We start from the raw sequence: 22,584 nt of genomic DNA on the forward strand, positions 1-22,584 counted from the left end.
CAGTCGTGTGTGTGTGTGTGTGTGTGTGTGTGTGTGTGTGTGTCCTATTTTTGACAAAGGCTGAAAGTTTATTTTGTTGTGCCTATCTCTGACTCAGCATCTCCGCTATATGATGAGTAGCAACTTTCCTTTTCATAATATTGTTACATTTCATCCCAGATTTCCCATTGTTTGATTTTTACTTCAGAATTTACATTCCAATCAATACTTGATGGACAGTAATGATTGCTGTGCTCCCTGTTCACCTTTTTCACTATATAAAATTGCTGCAATAAGTATTTTAAGAAGGTTGAACAATCACCACTGGATTTCCTGTTTTTCAAGATGACCCATGTGCCAGCAGTCAGTAGTTTCCAGACTAGGGTTTCGTTCACCTCCATTCTGGCCAACAACCCAGTTATATGTTTTGCACTAGTAGATGCTAGCTTTTGCAGTGCAGGAAATACAGGTGACTCAATGAAATTTGCCCCCGTTGTGCATAAACTTGATCACCACTACATCACAGAAATACAAATGTGATTACTGCACCAACTCAATAGTCATATGAAAGGCTTAAATTGGAATTAATCTGGAGAACTGTAGGTTCATCGCTTCCATTCTGTGGGGAGAGCTGTTTTGCTTCACTTGTTTAGACAATGTGCTTGTGTATTTGACCACCAGGGATTCTTCAAGAGGTACGTAAATGTCTGGAGCAGTCTGGTGTGGTATTAAATACAGCCAAGAGTGTGTTTGGGCTACCTGAGGTCACATTCCTAGGCCACCTGACATCATCTGCAGGCTTCCTACCACTAACTGAGAAGGTCGAAATGATTCTACACAAACCGCAACTGACCATACTCAAGGAGTTACACCACTTTTTAGGAGTGTTAAACTTCTACTGCTCGTGCAGAAGAACTGCAAGAACCATTGAGCACAGTACTTATTGGCCTAAAGGTTTGCACTGGGACACCAGTGCAGTAGAAGGAAACAATGTGCTCCATTTTTGAGGCCGCAAAAAGTGTATGGCGCACACACAGCACTCCTCGTGTACTCTAATAAACTGGATGCACCTTTGGCATTAGTGGTAGACACAAGCCAAACGTTATCAGTGCTGTACTGCAACAGTGGTCAAATTATTCATGGCAACCACATGGGTACTCCTTGCACAAACTGTCACATCGCTATGGAAGTGGAGCAAATACAAGGGTCACTCCAAAAGAAATACACACTATTTTTGTAAAAATACAGATTTCATTCTGCATGTGTGAATGTTTTACAGTGTGTAGGTACATCCTTCCTGCTGGTTTTCAAAATTGGTTCAACCTGTTCCCGTGAGTGGCGCCGTCACAGCATGTCTTCAAGATGGCTGCTACACTTGACGTTCGTCAGAAGCAATGAGCCGTCATAGAATTCCTGTGCTGTGAAAGTGAGACAGTGGGAAACATCCACAAGAGGTTGATAAAGGTGTATGAAGGTGCTGCTGTCGCTCGCAGTACAATTAGTCGGTGGTCAAGCAGGTTACGTGATGAAAGCGGGCACGGCAATATTGAGGATTGTCCTCACAGCGGCAGGCCTCATACCGCACACACTCCAATGTGCAGAGAGTTAACGAATTGGTGACTGTTGACAGTTGCATCACAGTGATCGAATTGTAACGCTACATTGGGATAGGGGATGGAAGTGTTTGCAGAATACTGAAAGTGTTGGCGTTAAAAAAGGTTTGTGCCAGGTCGGTTCCCAGGATGTTGACAGTGGCTCACAAAGAAACAAGAGAAACGGTATGCACCAAACTTTTGGAACAGTACGAGAATGGTGGAGATGAATTTCTAGGAAGAATTGTGACAGGTGATGAAACATGGCTCCATCATTTTTCACCAGAGACAAAGAGGCAATCAATGGAGTGGCATCATGCAAATTCACCCAAGAAAAAAAAAAAAAAATTGAAAACCACACCTTCTGCTGGAAAAGTTATGGCTACAGTGTTTTTCGATTCCGAAGTACTCTTGCTTGTGGGCATTATGCCAAGTGGAACCACCATAAATTCTGATGCATATGTGATGACACTGAAGAAACTTCAAGCTTGACTGAGTCGTGTTTGACCACATCGGAAAAAGCAGGATGTTTTGCTGTTGCACGACAATGCACGGCCACATGTCAGTCAAAAAACCATGGAAGCGATCACAAAACTCGGATGGACAACACTGAAACACCCGCCTTACAGTCCCGACCTGGCTCCATGTGACTATCATCTCTTTGGGAAACTGAAAGACTCTCTTTGTGGAACAAGGTTTGAAGATGATGACTCCCTTGTGCACGCTGCCAAACAGTGGCTCCAACAGGTTGGTCCAGAATTTTACAGTGTGGGTATACAGGTGCTGGTTCCAAGATTGCGTAAGGCAGTTGAGAGGGATGGAAATTATGTGGAGAAATGAAAATAATATTCCTAAAGGATGTATCTACACACTGTAAAACTTTCAAACATGTAGAATAAAAGATGGATTTTAAAAAAATAGTGTGCATTTCTTTTGGATTGACCCTTGTATGACTGTGAGCTCTTGGCCGTGCACGAGGCAGTTATATACTTATGGCCAGAAATAGAAGCAAGGATTTTCACGATCTACATGGATCACAAGCCACTAACCTACACTCTCAAGCAGAACAGCATCAACTGCTCTCCCCACCAGTAAAACCATCCGGAATTTATCAGTCAATTTAGCACAGACATAAAGCACATTGCCGACACTGACAGTGTGGTGGCCGACTGCCTTTTGAGTATCAGCAGTGTGTCACGACCGATAGACTTTTCAGAACTCACCAAGGCACAGCAGAACAATCATGAGCTCCAGATCTTCATCGGCCGATTTACTGTTGCAACTAGTCAAACTGGTCATCGTTCCTGGTGAAGAGGTTCAATTGTGTCGTAATGTTTCACAGGGAAGCCCATGACCATTCCTACCACCTACATTTCGGCAGCAAGTCTTCGATAGTTTCCACAATCTGTGCCACCTTGGAGCCCACTCAACTTTTTACCTAGTGTCACAATGTTTTATCTGGCCAGGCAAGGAGAGAGATTGATGAGAGTGGAGATGGTCATGCCTCCAATGTCAATGCTGTAAAGTATTCCATCATGGGTATGTGACCATCGGTGATTTTCCAGATGTAACCTCTCATTTTGCACATGTGTACCTTGACAAGGAAGGACCACTTCCTCTGCCATACGGCTAGTGATATCTGTTCACAATGATTGTTTTATGTGCTGGCCGGGCACAACACCGATGCACAATGTTACCATGGAAACTATGGTCTCTGCATTCACATTAACTTGGCTAGTTGCATTTGGCTACCTGTTACACATAGCTACTGACTGTGGTTGGCAGTTCAAATCAGATTTATTTGCCCAACTGACAAGGTTATGTGGGTATGTACATCAGAGGACTACCAGCTACCACCCCGACAGTAATGAAATGATTGAAAGATGGCATAGTTCCCTGAAGACGGTGCTAATGCACCACACAACTTAATGGATTTGTGACCTATCAATAATCCTCATAGGCTTACGAATGACATGTAAACAGGACTTGGACTCCTTGGTTCGAGAACTGGTCTATTGTGAACCATTGCATCATCTCAGATTCGAATCCTGCCTCGGACATGGATGTGTGTGATGTCCTTAGGTTACCGTATTTACTCGAATCCAAGCTGCTCCTGAAAAATGAGACTCAAAATCAAGGGAAAAAAAATTTCCCGAATCTAAGCCGCACCTGAAATTTGAGACTCAAAATTCGAGGGGAGAGAAAAGTCAGACCGCACTTCCAAATCGAAACAAAGCAGTCCGTTGTAACATGAGACACAATTTAGGTCGAATGGACGAAGATACAGCTACAGTAGTTTGGTTCGAGTCATAATCTTAACAGTTAAGCTTTACCAAGTAGCCATTGCTATGTGTCGGGCGCTCCGTCCGTATTTATACGGGTACCCTTCCTTTCTAAGGTGCTTCGTCTGGTTTGAATCAGTTGCTTATTTTGCTTTGATCTGATAAATGGAGTTCTCTTTGTTATAGGTGTTTACGTCACTCTAAGCTGAAAATGCATTATTGCACTGTGTCATGAATTGTTTGTAGCATTCTGATAATGAGTGTTCACGACCTGTCGCCGCTTGCGGCATGGCTTGCTTTTGTGCGTGCTACCGCTGCTTACAATAAAAAAAAGAGAGGAATTGTCTCATAAGCGAAACAATGGCAAGAGACTGCTGTTTGTTGTTACTTACACTGCTGCTTTCTTTGATAATGATCAACAAGAACCAAATAATAGACTGCATATGATAGAACATGTTCTGAATGAGAGTTTAGCGAAAATTTTTCTCCGTTTGAAAATCTTTGCAGGCGCCTCTTTAGTACATTACATTCTGCACAGAAATTAGAGTCATCTTAGATTTAAAAATCTAGTCAGTTGCTGTACTTCATTTCTGACTATCTCACTACTCAGCATAACAATAATACACCTATAAACATGACATGATATATGTATATTCTTCTGCATTTGCTGTTGTCTCACTCTAGTTTCGTAGTTTATTAGGCAGACAGGATTTGAATGAGATAGCAGCAAACACGAAAGAATACATGGCATAATGTTTACATTCTTCTACCTTTTGTTTTAATTTATTTACTGATGCAGAGGTTTTGGCGCCAGTATTTATCTTTGCGCCTGCAAAGCATGCCTGTGTAGCGGTACATATATTCGACGGCAGAAGTTAGTTGTGGCGGCACCTACCAACATTTTTCAGAACTTCCGCTTACTTTGTACTCGATTCTAAGCCACAGGCAGTTTTTTGGATTACAAATACCGGAAAAAAAGTGCGGCTTGGATTCGAGTAAATACGGTAGTTAGGTTTAAGTAGTTCTAAGTTCTAGGGGACTGATGACCTCAGATGTTAAGTCTCATAGTGCTCAGAGCCATTTGAACCATTTTTTTTAACCACCTTCTCAGAGAATTTGTCAAAGCCACCCCACACCGATCAGCAACCCAAGGCCAAATGGAATTCCTTTGGCAATAACCTATCGCTCAAATACTACTTCCCACAGCCTCCAAACATGGTATAACAACCACTTACATGCCCTGCACTGTTCGTGATGCTCCAGACAGGCAGTGTCAAACCACCACTGCAACTGCTGTCCTCTCGCCCATTCAGTGTTCTACAAAGAAGCACACAGATGCTGGGCATCATAGTAAGCAGAAAGCCCACAACCATTGCCATCAACTGTGTCAAACAGGTGTACATTTTCAAGGAAGAGCCACCATCCACAGCACCAAGACTTCAGCATCTTCCAATACCAGTGCCACAATCTCTGCCGCAGGGGTAACAACTGGCTGAAGCAGTCCAAAGACAAGCGCACACAATCCGTTGCAGCTGACACATACATTTGACTGCCCAATTCTGTGACAAGACTTGACTTCCACTGTGGGGACTGATGTGGTGGTTCCTACAAAGGTGCATATTGTTGCTGTGGTTGACAGTCGAGGTCACACCAACCAGTGATGCTCATGTGTTTAGTTGTGTAGTGTAACACGTGCATGATAACAAGTGAATCACAACTGTCAAGCAGCTTCCATGACAGGTGCCAGGGGTGCTGTATTTTCTAACAAGTTTTACGTCTCTGTGTATTGTTTATTCCTTGCTGTGATTTTTTTATATGTTTGTGTGTTTTATGTTCTGTTCTTGATTCTGTCACTTCAAGTTTCAATAGTTATAGCTTACTGACTTCCTCTCGAATATTTGTACATTCGAGAATGATTTATTTCGGAGTTTATGTTCTGATCAATACTCAACATATGATAACAGTTTCTGCTCTCCGTGTTCACCTTGTTTGCAAAATACAGTTGCTGCAATAAATATTTTGCTGCAGTAAACCTCCAGTCTCAGTGTGTTCATATTTTGCAAAGGCTGGACAACCCAAATTGAGCTGTACCAGATACCTCATACATAGACAAATGCAGAAATAAACCAGGGCTTTGATATGGTTCATTTTTTGGATTTTCTGTAACAGGAATTCGTCAGAAGAAGATCATCCTCTGCTGTGGCAGTTACAAGGGTGAAAGTCTCACAATGAGGCTTCACACTCATTGCTCACCATATTATTTCCTTTATTTATTCATAAGAGCTCTTTTACCCAAAACTGCCTGCCTTTTTCATAGCTGCTAATAATATATTGTCACATTTACTATTACAAGGAGTCATTTTTAATCGTAATCTCCTGGTCTTTTTTACATGTACACTCAGTTTTTGTAACTTGACACTGATAGCAAATAGCATTATTACTAACCACAAATGCGATAAAGGAATAAGTATAAATGGGAGAACCTTCAAGTCTTTGAGGAGGCTTCTGCGAGTTCTTTGATTATCAACTTCACATAATATTCTTACTGCACACTTCTGTAGATTAAATAGACTTTTCACTTTACCTGTGTTGCCCCAGAATATTATGTATGGGATAGCATTTAGTGAAAGTGTGCTAGTGATCCCATCTGCAGATCAACACAATGGGAGAGGATTCTAAATGCAAAACAGGCAGATGTTATCTTCATTCATTATGGTCAGATTCCAGAATGTTCAAATTTTAGAATCTGTCCTTTCAAAAATCCAGTTTTTTACAATTTTACCAGAATAACTTGTTAGCTAATGAAAGATTTCAATTAGAAAATTTGACACTAAAAAAATCTTAGTGTCCTTTGTAAATCCTAATGCAAGCTCAGACTTCTGCTTCATAAAATGGAACAATTATTATACCAATTTTAGAACAATTAACCAGTAGTTAATTGCAGCAATTTATCTGCCTAATGCATGTATATATACTCTACTTTTCAGGCCGTTTATGTTTCTAGCTTGCAGCCTCTGGTTGGGTCTGTTTAGAACACAAACCTTTTCAGCAGTTCCTTTCCTCTTTTCACTTATCCCTCTCTTCTCAGTCCCAGTCATCTCCTCTCTTCTTTACCCATTTTGTCATTTCAACCATCCATCTCTCTCTCTCTCTCTCTCTGTCACCCTATAGGTTTCTTGTCTCTTTCTATCATTTCACGGGCCTGTCTCAGTATTCCGCCAACTCGGGTTCTTGTAACTTGTGCGTTACTATCCTAATCTTGCCTTTTGTATGGTCTCTGTGTGAGCTTCTCTTTCATTATTTCTCTCAACAACTCATTTGATACTCTTATCTATTCTAGTAAGTGATATCCTATTTGTCTGAAATTTTATATCAAAGGCCTGTACAGTGCTAACTGTGTTTTCTTCATTACACACATTTGCGATGCATGTGAGAGTAATGGAGCATAACATGCTTGATATAACATTTGCTTGCTTTTTGGTGGTACATCCTTGATCCATATCTGGTTTATTGTAGCGTTTTGTGGCAACTGTCCTACATGAATTTTTTAAGAGGCATTGCATTCAAAGCCGTTGGTCCTAAGAATTTGTCGTGTAAAATTCTGCCAGTGAATCTGGGTGAACAGCAGAGAAGTATGCAGTTAAATGTGTGTAATTAGTCAGTTTGTGTTATGTAGTTGTTACATACACTCCAGATAGACTGCTCAATATCGGCATTGAGAAATGTGTATTGAGTATGAACTGTGTATTGCTGCCATTTGTCTGTGTAAGTCAGACTTCCAAAGTTTTTGTGAATGTACTCATCTTTCTTGATGTCAGTATGAAGCTTAATATATAACAGCTGCTCATTGTCGACCGAGAACAGTAACAATAAATATGCACAGCTTGAATATCCACTTTGAAGATGATGTGTACAGTTATTTAAAAGTTCACTTAGAACATCCAACAATCACCAATGGGACTTGGGAAGAAAGGGAAGTCTTGGAGGCAGCATTCTGACAGGACAGTAATCTTAAAATCTAAAGGTTGAGTAAAAAATACCATAATTGTTTCAACTTGTGTGAGAGGTGAACATAAAGTTTTGACTATCACCATGAAAATAAAAGAAGGTTCCATAATTAAGCTTTTGTTTGTTGGCAGGAAGTACCTGAAATCCCATTACACACCGAAAGCCCTACTCCACAGTACCGCAGCACATTGTTAGAGCAGCCAAAAAAAAGTGGGAGCACAATGACAGACTGGAGGTAGGCTGTGTCATTTTGTTTTGGCTGCTCTAGTGGCGCGCTGTGGTACTGTGGAGTGGGGATTTTGTAGTGTAATGGGACTGCCAACAAACAAAAGGTTAATTATGGAACCCTCTTTTATTTTTATCATGACAGTCAAACCTTTATGGCAGTTCCTTGCATCAAACTAAATTGTTATCACCATGTAAAATTGCTTTGAACCCTTGTTCCTTGTAACTCTGCTAGCCTTCTGTGTGCAATGCAGTTCTAATCCCTGAAACACAAGAAGATTGCTTCACAGATTGGTGTATAATTCAGACAACAATTTATCTTATAAGGTTAGTTCCGAGTAGTGGGATCGACTTTTTGAAAACATCCGTACAGTGATGTAGTTCAAGGTCTCAGCATAAAACCTTGCAGCCGTTCACCCTGGTGGGCCTTCATCTGCAAGTAATTGATGAAAAAATTCAGAATTTTGTGTGACGTTCTACAGCTTGAAAGTAGAAATATTAAACAGAATGGTTGCATAGTATTGTGAAGGTACACCATTCTCATTAGGGGCTTTGAAATTCTTTGCTTTTAAATCTTTATCAAAATGATCTTGATCATTACTGTCATTCAGTTAATTGGTTAACATTAATTTTTTTTAGTTGTATTCATTTAACGCATAATTTTAATCACCGTGTTAAGTTTATCAGTTGCTCTTGTATTCTTCTTTGTATCCTCCACTTAGAATTATTGTGCTTGTGAATTTAATTATTTATTTATTTGTCATAGTATTTAAACTTTTGAAAATGCCAATTTATTGGTTAAAAAACAAAAGATAAGGTAATCTATCTATATGACTGTGCAATGATGTCAAACACGTATTTTTTTTTTGTTATAAAGACATTCATTTATTTTGGATGGTTATTATCATACTAACAGTTAGAACACAAATTCTTATTACACTATGGACAAAATAATGCAGATGGAGATATAAATGAAAGAAGAGGTTACAAGTAAAATGAGAAATAGAAATAATGAATGTAGCAACATGGATGAAAACATAGGCTGATAAAATGGAAGTAACTAAACTGAAGTTAATACGCAAAAATAATTAAAAACACATGAACACAGAAACCAAGCAGAAAAAAATTTCAGGAAAAAAGAGAACAATGAAAAAGTTAATACAATGATTAATATGATGTGACGAAGGAACAGAAATAAAAAAGTTACATTTAAACCAGTTAACTGAATAAAAGAAATGGTCGAGGCCATTTTGATAAAGATTTAAAAATAAAAATTTCAAAGTATCTAATGAAATTCGAACCCACAACCTTTTGCATGTGAGGACTGTACCTTAACCATTATGCTCTGCAACTAGTCTGTATAATTACTTTTTTAAAGTTTCAGAGCACCTTGCGAACTTCTGAAAATTTTTGTTTATTATTCGCAAAAGAGGGCGCACTGAGGATGAATGTCTATAGGGTGTGATAATGGGAATTTAACCTACATCACTGTATAGTTGGTTTCAAAAAGTCAATCCCGCTGCAGGGGATGTCTCTCTTGTTAGGAGGCTCTGTTATGAGTGGTAAAATACCAGTGGTTAGAAGTGTCAGAGCAGCATCTTGTTTACACTAGGAAGGACATAAGTACAAAGAACTGTTATTTGATAATTTTTAGCAACTGCCAGAAATTTTTTTTTTCACCCAGTTATACAAGATGTCCCAGGAGAAATGGTCAATATTCAGCCTTATGACAGGAAGAATCATTTGAGGCAAAAAAGTCTAGTAAACATAGGCTCTAAAATGCATACTTTAAAAGATCTATGAGCACTGCTTCATCTTCAGTACTGTGAAACAAATCTCTACTACTGCAAATTCTTTGCTTTCCATAATTTGAGAGGTGGTGGTATGGACTAAAACAACAATGCTCTAAAATGCATAATCGCTACTGAACAAGTGCTCATAGCTGTTAAGGTATACATTTTAGAACACACGTTTACTGGATGTTTTTTCTTAGAATAACTATTCATGTCATATACCTAAACACTGACCACTCCTTGTCAGACACCCTGTATTTCAGTCAGTGTGAAATGCGAGCTATTCATTCTGCATCAAAATATTTAAGGACAGAGGAATAAAATTAAAGAGCTACTTATTTCTGCTGGTGTAAGAAAAATACATCACATTTATTAATAATAAAGCCTTTACTTTATTTGAAAGCTGTTTTCCTCCAAAAGTAACCCAGATTTAGACCCAAATCTACAAAAAGGCCGGGGATTGCTGAAGGAATATAGGTATGTTGTAAGACAAAAAGGAAACTGTCACTCAGAGTTCTGAAGTTGATGCTACAGCTTATTATAAGACAGAACGCAAAATATTAAAGATGGTAATACAGACATCATAGCAAATGCATTATAAGAAAAATGATAGTCACATCAGCTAACAAAATCAAGACAAAATGAGATTAAGTGAAGGAGGAGATGTGGAAGAAGGGATTAGGAGCAGAAGATAGCTTCAAGAGTAAACAATACAAAATGGTTCAAATGGCTCTGAGCACTTTGGGACTTAACTTCTAAGGTCATCAGTTCCCTAGAACTTAGAACTAGTTAAACTTAACTAACCTAAGGACATCACACACATCCATGACCGAGGCAGGATTCTAACCTGCGACCGTAGCGGTCGCGCGGTTCCAGACTGTAGCGCCTAGAACCACTCGGCTACCCAGGCCGGCAGTAAACAATAACATTGATGCCGTGGTATAAAACATTTTAACAAGCATTTCATAACTGCTACTGAAAATGTGGAGTTAAGTTCAGTAGATTCCACCAAGGAATATGCCAGACCAGCCATTATTGATAACTTCAGTAATAAGAATACGACCCACACTACACCAGAAAAATAATGTCCACCATAAAATTGAAACTTTTAGTGGTTGTGATAAAACATCTCCTCTGCATGTGGTAATGCACTGTGGTGTGCATATTTAAGACCAAAAGTAAATTTTGCATGATGTGTCACAACCAAGTAAAATAGCTCGACAAAACTTTGAACGTACATAGAAAGAACTGCTGAAGTACAGTACAGAAAGTAACTGAAAGAAATGTGCAATAAGACAAACAAATGGCATTTTTGTTCAAAGGCATTAATTACACTGAAGTCATGTGATTTCTGATGTGCCTCTGGACACTGCAAAATGTCATGGCACTTATTATGGATGGATAGACGGCAGTGCGTGCTCTGCTATGTGCTCCCATGCTGACCACGAGATAGGTAAGTAGTTACTGTGGTAGGGCGTTCCATTCCTTCAACACACCATTAACAACTGCTGGATGGTCATTGTTGCTTGTGGATGCAATGTGTCTCCCCAATGTATCCCATAGTGCTTGATGGTATTTAAATTTGGGGGTGGGGGTGTGGGTGGCAGACGAGTCCATTCACTGACTATGAATATCCTCTCATTCCAAGAGCTCCTAAAAATGTATTCTGGACCGAATGCTCACATGAAAAGACGCTCATGGGGAAGGAGTACAATGTCACAGAAATGTTGATGGAATGAGTGTACCACTTTGAGGTCAGTACTACCATGGCACATTATGACTCCCTGCACCATACCACATGGATCACCAAAATGATCATGTTCCACTATGTTCCTGGGTGCCTTATGTATCCCCACCTCTTACCATATGAGGGTACATCCAGAAGCATTACTCAGACTCAATCTGCTCTCATCTGAAAAGAGCACATGACCCTACTCCTCACTGGTCCACTCCCTGCACCATCACAAATGTTGCAGTGGATGTCAGCAGAACACAATGAACTGGTCATCGGGCAAAGAGATCACCCCATGCAGCCACCATGTCACTGTGAAACATGAGATTGCATTCCTGTTAAATGTGGTTGCAACTACAACTGCTGTTTGATGTGAGTCCTTTCTTTCCTGTTGCACATTGCATCGGTCATCTGCTGCTGTAGTTGACCATGCTCAACCAACTTCTCTCCTTCGGGTGGCAGTGCTTGTGATTCAGAACACTCCCCATGAACATGAAACAATGCTGTGAGCAGCACCAGACTCCTGGGTTACATTCATCATACTTCATTCGTCTTCCAGTTTCCTGATGATTGTACCCAATGTGAAGTCATGCAAATGTTGTCTCTGGACCATGTTGTAATGAATACCATCACAGTGCCCTGTACCTGCTCAGCGATTGACATTCACAGGCTTTTCCGACTCCTTCAACTAGTTCGTGTTTCAGGGCCAGCCCCACTTGGTGCTATAGTCACACTGACCTCATGTCATGCGATGTCCAACATTCTGGGAGACATCTGGCAATATGCTCCTGCACTTTCTTTTATATCCACTGTGTTGTTAATATGTTATGTTACCTCGACCTCGAGTGTTGCAAAGCTGTATATTACGTTATTTGTGTAGCTAGTCATTTATCACCGGAACATTTCCCAATTGGCTAAAATTTCCAGAAATTAATTTTCTGTGTAAGAATACGGATAAAGAATTACTGCAAACTACTGTCCAATTTCGGCTTTGCCAGAATTCTCAAAAATTTTACAAAAGGTAATAGAGTAGGGACTTCTTAACCATCTTACTATAAATAATATATTGTCAAAGTCACAGCTCAGATTTCTAAACAGTTCTGAAACTAAGAAGACTATTAACACAAACAGCAATAATGTGCTTAATTTGCTAGACAATAAACTGGAGGCTGCTAGCATATTCTACGACCTTGCTGAGTTGTTAGACACATATACAACACTGAGAACTTGGCTAGCTTTTGGGTGAATCCTCCTCCAGAGCTCACATGCAGAACTTTGCTAGCTTTTGGGTGAATCCTCCTCCAGAGTTCAAATGCAAACTGTAGGGCTGCATTGTCCCGAATGACTACAGTGTGCCTGCTTTGCATGCCGACTGGAGTGAGGGGCCATGTCGGGTTGAGTGGGCGAGGGAAGAAAGGAGATGGGGAGTGGGAGGGAGGGTTGGGGAAGCAGGGCTGTCAGTTGGGAAGGAGAGGGCAGGAGTGGCACACAATAGGAATGTGGCTCTAGTGAGCTAGTTATTGTCCCAGGCAGGGAAGTTGTGCACGACATACAGTGAAATGGAGGAATGGATCGGGAGGTGGATATAGGACAGAGGAAGAAGATGACTACAGAGAAGAGAGTGTGGCTGTGCGGCGAGTGTACCTAGAGTCACAGGTCAGTCAGTGGTGGAGGTGGTTTCAGAGCTGGAGCTAGTGGAGAGATGAGGCCACAGTCCTCCTGTTTGTGGCCACAGTTTGAGGGGACTGGTGTTTAGTGGTCTTGCCTGTATAAGAAACTCTGCATAAATTACAGCAGAATCAGTAAATGATGTGACTGCTTTCACAGGTGCACTGTTTCTGATATGGAGGAAAAGCTGTGATGGAATTTGACTAGGATATACTGATTGGGTACGTAAGGCAGATTTTGCACCTGGCTCTTCCACAAGGATATGGCTCATATTGCAAGAGGTTGGAAGAAGGTGTGCCATTTGTTTGATATTTTCTAAATTGATTGGGCAGTGGAATACCACTTTGGAAAAGGTGAAATTATGGCCAGATATTCCTCATTTGCTTACCTTGTTCTGAGCTGGGGTGATATAGAGTATTGAGAGGGTGCCCCTTTCAAGGTGGTTTGTAGGAATGGTTGCAGTGTTAGGGTTGCACGCGCATATGCATGGGAGATCTGTTGGTGCATTGGGTTTGGGGGGTTGTCACCTGTCTCTGTGAAGGCCTTAGTAACATCTTTTCTGTACTGGACAAGGGATTGCACTTCACTACAGATGTGCCACTGCCTGGTGGCCAGACTGTATGGAAGAAACTTTTTAGTGTGAAAGGAATGACAGCTATGAAAATGGAGGAACTATTGACAGTGAACTTGATATAGACACTAGTTTTTATGGAGCCATCAGAGAGGTTGAGGAAGGTGGAAAGCTGGGCTGAGGAGGAGGACCAACTGAGGGCAAAACGAGAGATGGTGTTGAGGCTGTGGGAGAATTATTGTGCATTTTGGTCCTGGATCTAGAGCATGATGATATCACTATGAACATGATGCTGAAAAAAAGTTAGGATCTTAGATGGCAATGAAACCCATGTGGATGCCTGCAGTTGTACTGTGGATTTGTTTGTATATCTTCATTTTTATATTAATTAAAGAGCTTTTCCAACTCTTATTCGCTTTGGACAATACAAGCAATCTACTCCAAAACTCTTAGGCATGCTTAAGCCCATTACTTGCACCTTCCTTAGTCAGTGAAATTTATCACATCAAACAACTAAGACTTAAAGAGGTGCAAAACTTGGAGCATAAATGCTACACTTAAATGGTGCCATGAAGCAAGCCATTGAACAATCTCTAGAGCTTGGACAAATCACGGTTACGGTGCAAGAGAAATCCTCCCTCAGGTGCCTAGGTTCTCGAACAATGTTAATAGAGGTGCAACTGAGATAAGCTAAGCCAGAAGTCTTATTACCAGAGAATCCTCCTCAAAGCTCAGAAAAGGCTGGAACCCTGCCTTAAAATTAATGAAAGGACAGAGGCAAGGCCACACAAGAAAATCATCTTGGAACAAGACCACCTGGGGGACAGCTGCTGACTGGTGGATTGGATGTCATACAGAAGACCTTGGACAGTCCAGGAGCACATGGAAACTGATAGTGACTGCAAAAAAGAAAAGGGAGGGAATAATCAGCAAATATAAAGAGCACACAAATGAGCACAGGTTGATGACAGTGATTGATATTGAAATATTGTGACAAAAGATATGAGAAACCAGTGATGTACCTGAAACTACATCATGAATCAGCAGTGACAGAAAAACAAGATCTTACATCACAGAACTATGTGGAGAGAAGCTGTATGCTTGTTGCTCATGCTGTCAACCTGATGCAAATGTCACTTCAGTCTTCACACAACTCAGCTGCAGCTAAGAGGGACGAACACCAAGAAAGCTTAGCAAAGGTAATGGAAAGGATCCAGGACACCCACAGGTAGCTAAACACTAATGTCCAAAGACTTCTACCTCCTCATCATTTATTTCAGTCATCCATGATTCTGAGAATCAGAAATGGCTCGAGCAGAATCATTGGAAGAGAAAGCATCAGTTCATAAAAATTTGAGCCTGTGGGCAGAAAGCTACAGTAAGAGGTCAATATCTCTGAGAAACAGATTGACAAGTTGATGGTGAAACTACCGGGCAGAAGTTAAACTTTACAGCAACACCTAAACAGTCAATGACTGTGACATGGCTTTCAAAATGATGGAGCACAGCAATCGGCTGTCCCTTCCTTTCACATTTTATTAGAGCAAATCTAGATTTCGGCTAGTAACTAGCCATTATTTCAGAGTTTTAACGCCTGTCCTAGTATGTCAGTCCCCTGTTGTTCAGGCTCCTGTCACAGTTCCTTCAAGACTCAAGCAAGAGTCTTGAATGAACTGTGACAGAAGCCTGAACAACAGGGGACTGATATACTAGGACATGTGTTAAGACTCTGAAATACTGTACTGATAATGGCTAGTTACCAACCGAAATCTAGATTCTTTTATAAAGCCTGAAAGGGAAGGACAGCTGATGGCTGTTATCCATCATTTGTAAAGACATGGAGGAACCTTAGGAAGAAATTCACTCTCCCAAGGAAAATATGATTGTATGTGGTGACTTCAATATTGATATCTAAAAATCCAATAAATTCAAAGATGATGATATAAATTTATTACAATCATTCAACATAAGCTCAACTGCAGCTTAACCAACTCAAGAAACTACAACCTCTGCTTCTATCATTGACCAGAATTTGATAAAAACATGCAGATTTGCCCATAACATACAAGCAGTAAACACAGGTTCTAATGATCACTATGCTTAAATTCTTACAATGAATGCTTTAGGAAACCCAAAACTCAATGGAATAAGTTGTACTGTAAGGAATTTCGATTAAAAAACTGTGAAATACTTTTGTGTCCTCCTGAAGGATGAAAATTGGAATGATATATGCAACTGTAATTATACCAATGAAAAATATGATAAGTTTATGACCATGTTTAATTATTTTTTTAAATAGCTTTTCTGAAGAAAAAAACAACATTGAACTCTATTCAAAAAAACAAATAGGTGGATTACGAAAGGGGTAAGGATAACATGTCAAAATAAGAGGAGGTAGTGAGTATGAGTACGCCAAGAAAAATACTAATCCTGATTTTACTACCTATTTCAAAAGATATAAACAAATACTAAGACAAGTTATTTCAAAAGGAAAAAAATACTAAAAAATAACAAAATAATGTTTCATTCCAATAATAAAACCAAAGTAACCTAGCTGATGATAAAATAATGGATAATTCCAAGAATAAAACCAAAGTAACCAGGCAAATTATAAGAAGAGAAATGAATGCAAAGTCAGTTAACCACAGTAATATGGAGCTAATTATGAATAACAATAAGCTAACTGAACCTAGACAAGTGGCTAGTGCTTTCAACCACCATTTCTCAAACATAGCACAGCAGTTGACAAATAGCCAGACAGTAAGAGAGTACAGTCAGATCAAAAAATTCATGCAAATACAATATTCATATATTCAGTGACAGCTGAGGAAGTGTCAAAATCATTGAAAGATTGCCTAATAAATCTTCTGTGGGTGCTGATGAGATACCAGGTACTGCCATCAAAGCTAGTGCAACAGTTATTGTGGAACCACTAGCAGATACAATAAATTCATCATTTGAGACTGGTGGATTTCTCAATATATTAAAACTGCGAAAATAACACATCTGCTTAAGAAGGGTGCAAAATGTGAAATTTCTAATTATAGATCAATTTCGTCAGCAATCTTTGCCTTTTTAAATGCAAAAAAGTCTCTGATACTCTGGAATATTTCTTGACATTAATGAAGCCTTTGATCTTATTGGCCATAAAATTCTCTTGCAGAAGTTAAGTATTACAGAATTAAGAGGCCAGTTGGAAAGGTGGGTCCAATCATATCTAAATGACAGAAATAAAATACAAAGACAGTGAAAAAACAAAAGAAAAAAATTCTAGTATTTGCAGTAATAAGCAAAACTCAAGTATGAAGTCTCATAACAGTCAGTGCTGGGACCTCTCTTATTTCTGCCATAATTAAATGATTTGGCTGATAAAATACACGATGGGACCACAGGACACTACTGTTCTAACTAAAGGACACAGTGAGGAAATCTGCAAGAAAGTGCAACATTGCTTAAGGATAACTTAGCACAATGGTTCAAGACCAACAGGCTCATCATCAATTCTCAAAAAAACTGAGGCAGTTAAATTTCAGATCATGCAAAACCACCATCCTGCAAATCCTGTTTCCACCATTTAAGGAAAAAATGTCAGTCATACAAAAACTTTAGGCATACATATTCAGGAGGATTTGAAATGAGTCATTTATCTTACCAATGTAAATAAAAAACTGAATACACTACTTAATGCTGCTAGAATTTTCACTCAAAGTACAGTACAGTGAAGAGACGTCTGCACTGTATTCTGCTTCAAGAAATAATGATGACCCAAATGTCTGACAGACAATAATGTCGACTATATTGATATTTTTGTAATGAAGTTCATTTGATCACTTAAACATTTGACTCAGTACAAGTCAGTCACTGTATGTCAAGAGAAGATTGAATTGTGCATTTATCTTCAAGTAACTGGGCTACTCCTTTTATAGAGCTGCTAATGTATAAATAACTAAGGAGTATCTGTCAGAGTCTGCTTTACTTTTACTGAAAGCAGAAATGTTTGACAGCTCTGGACTCACACAGAAGATAGTCATGAGACGTGCCATTAAGTGACCGGGACATGGCCACCGAAACCCAACAGCTCTGGAGTTGAAAGTACAGCACCAGGAGGCGCGAGCAGATTACGGCAGTGTTGTCCTTCTCGGGGATGGAGGCAATGCCATGGTCACCGTGCAACACCAGTATTATGTAGAGAAGATCCTCCAACTTCTTCTACATCTACAACTATACTCCATGAAACCAGTTTTGAAGTGGGTGGTAGATGTCTCAGTAGTGAACGTGTTGATATTAACAGATAAAATATGATGATGTTACTTGCTTGCAAACAAAATATAGTTCTGAACTCACCTGTGAACTTGTATCAGGTCAAGAGCCGTGAGACACTGTGGTCTTAGTTGATATAAAGTCTCCAATGCTGCCACATTCCCAGCCTGCACGGCACCATTCATGTATCCGAACCATGATACAGCAGCCTCTGTTCCAGCCCAGTACACCCTGTGAGCGAATGCATGTGGGAATTATTGACCAATACATACAGCAGCATTGCATATACAAGCAAGTCAAATAAAATAAACTGCTCATATAAAGTATAGCACACCTGCACATCTATGAATGTGTTTGAACTTAGATCAGAGGGAAAGAATAACTCTTATGCAACTAAGAAAACAACTTTACTATCAAATAAAGACAAAACAATAATCAAAATAGTGGCAGTCTGTCCAAAAGGGCACAACTGTGAAGTCAAAGTCTGCTGCTAGATGACAATGAATATTGCACTGCTAAATCTCATGCACTGTAACACTCGGATCCTCTTCAGCATGCTGTTCACCAGGCACTTCATACGTAGCTGCTCAAATCTGTCCCTCTCTCTGAACGTGGGCCTCATGAGCCATCCACTGTGTGACATACTGCAAGTTTCGGCTGGTCCCCAGCACAATCAGGCACTTTCATGTTAGCAGGTACTGCAGGCTATTCCATGTGGCTGATCCCTGTCTCCTGCAGGAAGTTGATCATGAGGTGGCCAGTGTGACTGTGCATTATCATTTCAGAAAATCAACACTTCACTGAAGTGTCAACTGCAGTAGGGCTGAACAATTTATCAGAGATTCTCATGTCAATAATGTGCAGCCTTCAAATTACTCTCGATAGTGACGAGAGATGTGAGACATACCTGTGTGGCATTTATCCGAAACATGAGTAATGCTTCTCCCAGACAAACCTGTGAGACTGCATGCCTGGCGCACTCTTCTATGAAGATCGTCTGGTGTCTGACAAATGCTGCTCTTCACAGTGAAGAGAACCTGATGCTATCGATCCAGATTCGATTCCAGGTTTTCTCGTGCCCATCTTCTTTGTGCATCACTGTGTCAGTAGGCTGTACTGTTTATAATGGATTCTTACAGGACAACTGATTGAATGAAGATGGTTACGTACTGTCTGGGTTGACACAGCCCTCCCAGTTGCTTCTAAAAAGGCAGCACACAGTTCTGTAGCATTCACCTCAGGGTACCTACAAGCAATAATCTGTAGGTAGCAGTCGGCAGTGGGTGGTGTCGACTGTCGGTGACGACTACAAGTCAGATATTTGATTGTTCTCTGGTACAATAATTATTTGTATCTTTGATTTGCATAAGTCTTCCAGTTTTTATGAGGTAGTGAATTGCATTTTATTAATCTCATAAAGTATATAATCTAAATAATCAGATTCAGGTACAGTAAAACATGTCAAAAGTTTTTAGTGAAACTTCACCATAAACAGACAGCAACTCATGCTATTAACAGTATCTTAATAACAAGAGCAGCCATACGATAGTTTTTATGGGAAGGGGTGTCACAAGACCTGGGAGTATGGCGTATTTTTAATATAATGGCAATTTGTAAATAGCCATCAACAAGTTCCTCTTCCGACCCTGCTAAAAACCTACATAATACTGACTTTTAAATCATTTTCAACTGACTACATTTTTTTTTTCTTTCCTCAACATGTAGAGGGGAGGGGGAGATATGGGGTATCAAGTGAAATCTGTGTCTGGATTGAGGACTCCTTGGTAGGGCATATGCATCATGTTATCTGGAATGAAGGGTCAGATATAGAAGTAACGCTGGGTGTGCCCCAGGAAGTGTGCGGGGACCCTTGCTGTTTATGTTATGTATTAATGACTTTGCAGATAATGTTAATAGTTGTCTCAGAATTTTTGTAGATGATGCAGTAATCTACAGTTCATTACTGTCTGAAAGAAGGTGCATAAACAGTCAGTCAGATCTTTTTAAGATTTATAGGTGGTGCCATGATTGGCAACTTCTTTAAATGTTCGGAAATGTAGTTTATTGGTAGAATAGTGGGGAAGTGCAATCAGCCTACAAAGGAGATTGCTTACAAATCACGAGTGCAACGTATCTATAATTTTGGCAAATGTGTGGGATCTGTACCAAATAGGATTAACAGGCGATATTGACATACACAGAGAAGGGCAGTGCGAATGGTAACAGGTTTGTTGAATCTGTGGTAGAGTGTCACAGAGATAATGAAGGAACTGAACTGAAAGACTCTTGAAGATAGACATAAACTATCCCAAGAAAGACTACTTACAGAGTTTCAAGAACCAGCTTTAAATGATGATTCTAGGCACCTACTACAACCTCCTATGAATTGTTCACACAGGGATCATGAGGACAAGATTAGATTGATTACAACACACACACAAGCACTCCAGCAGTCGTTCTTTCCATGTGCCATATGTGAATGGAATGGGAAGAAACACTAATAACTAATACAATTTGATGTATCCTCTGCCATGCACTCTGCTGTGGTTTGCACAGTATTGATGTAGAAGATTGAATGATGTGGACTGATCACTGAACACTGGTCAGTTATGCTCATCTGTATATGTCATCAGTCCTACGTGGAAGGGTACTCATACAGCCAAATGGTGTAAGGTGGAAGTAGCAAATCCAGGTTCAGGTCTTGGTTTGGAACAGGTTTTTGCTTGAAAGAAGTCATTTTTTGGTATGAATTTTTCTATTGAGGTCATTGCCCTACCGAGGTTGAAGTTGAGTCTGAAAGTGAAGTTATCTGCTTGCATATAACAGGTCTAGGTGAAATCAAGTTAATTGTTGGATGTTTTTACTGGCCGCCCAATTCTGCTGTGACATTCAAAGGTCTACGGTCAGTAGCGGTTAAATACCCAGATCATGCATTGCTAGTTGGAGGCATCTTTAACGTACCAAGTATAGAGTGGGATGTTTATGGATTCACTGCAGTGGGGATACAGACAGGCAGTCATGCGAAGTACTTTTGCATACATTTTCTGAAAACTATCTTGAGCAACTAGTTCAACATTTCACACTCAATGGAAATGTCTGAGACCTTGTAGCTACAAATAGGCTGGACCTTATCGACAATGTCAGTATACAAATGAGGATTTGTGATTGTAATATCATTATAGCAACTATGGTTACAAAAGTTAATAAATCAGTTAAGAAGACTAGGAGAGTGTTTCTGCTAGAAAGAGCAGATCAGCAGTTGTTAGCATGTCACTTAGAAAGTGAACTGACATCACCTAGTTCCAGTAAGATGGGCATAGAGGAAATGTGGGCAAATTTTAAGCAGATTGTAAGTCATGGTTGGGAGGATTACCTTCTTAGTAAATGGATTAAGGATAGAAAAGACCCACCATGGTTTAACAATGGGATCTGAAAACTGCTGAAGAAGCAGAGGCTGTGGCACTCTTGGTTCAAAAGAGAAGTCACAAATGACAACAAGCAAAGGTTAGTAGAGATTCATGCAAGTGAAAAGATGTATGCGTCAATCGTGCAGCTGCTACAACCACCATATCTTAGCAAAAGAGCTGGAAGAGAACCCGAGAAAATTCTGGTCCTGTGTAAAATCAGTAAGTGGGTCTAAGGTTTGTTGACCAGTTTCGTGTGGCAGTTGAAGACAGCAAAATGAAAGCCAAAGTTTTAAATTTTACATTCAAGAAATCATTCCCACAGGAGAATCATACAAACATACTGTTGTTTGACAACTGAACAGACTCCCATATGGATGACATAGTAATAAGTATCCCTAGTGTAGAGAAACAACTGAAAGAATTGAAAACAGATAAGTCACAAGATCCGGATGGAATCCCAGTTCAGTTTTTCAAAGAATACTCTACAGCACAGGCATCTTACTTAGCTTGTATTTATCATGAATCTCTCACCTAGCACAAAGTCCCAAGCGAATGTAAAAAGTGCAGGTGACTCTTGTGCATAAGAAGGGAAAGAGAGTGGCCTTGCAAAATTACAGACCAATAATATCCGTAACATCAGACTGCTGCAGAATCCTTGAACATTTCCTCAGTTTGAATATAATAAATTTTCTTGAGAGATTCTTATATCCACAAATCAGCATGGTTTTAGAAAGCATCATTCTTGTGAAACTCAGCGTACACTTTTCTCACATGCTATGCTGTGAACTACTGATGAAGAGCAACAGGCAGATTCCATATTTCTAGACTTCCAGAAAGCATTTGACACGGTATGTGATTGCAAGTTGTTAAAGAAGGTGCGAGGATATGGAATAGGCTGACAGATGTGTGAGTGGCTTGAAGACTTCTTAAGTAATGGAAACCAGTAGGTTGTCCTTGATAGCGAGTGTTCATCAGAGAGAAGGATATCATCAGGAGTGCCCCAGGGAACTGTGATAGGGCCTCTATTATTCCCTGTTTACATAAATGATTTGGTGGACAGGGTGGGC

General features: G+C 39.9%; 1 protein-coding gene across 1 annotated transcript in view; it reads right to left on the reverse strand.

Annotated features, from left to right (window-relative positions):
- The window catches only part of LOC126252639 (probable flavin-containing monoamine oxidase A), a 290,057-nt gene that overhangs the window by 1,577 nt on the left and 265,896 nt on the right, over positions 1 to 22,584 (reverse strand). The window contains exon 9 of the mRNA XM_049953542.1: positions 18,195 to 18,341. Coding sequence (XP_049809499.1) covers positions 18,195 to 18,341 — 147 coding nt within the window. The remainder of the gene's footprint in view (positions 1 to 18,194; positions 18,342 to 22,584) is intronic.

Source organism: Schistocerca nitens, chromosome 4 (genome assembly GCF_023898315.1).
Source record: "Schistocerca nitens isolate TAMUIC-IGC-003100 chromosome 4, iqSchNite1.1, whole genome shotgun sequence".
Taxonomy (NCBI): domain Eukaryota; kingdom Metazoa; phylum Arthropoda; class Insecta; order Orthoptera; family Acrididae; genus Schistocerca; species Schistocerca nitens.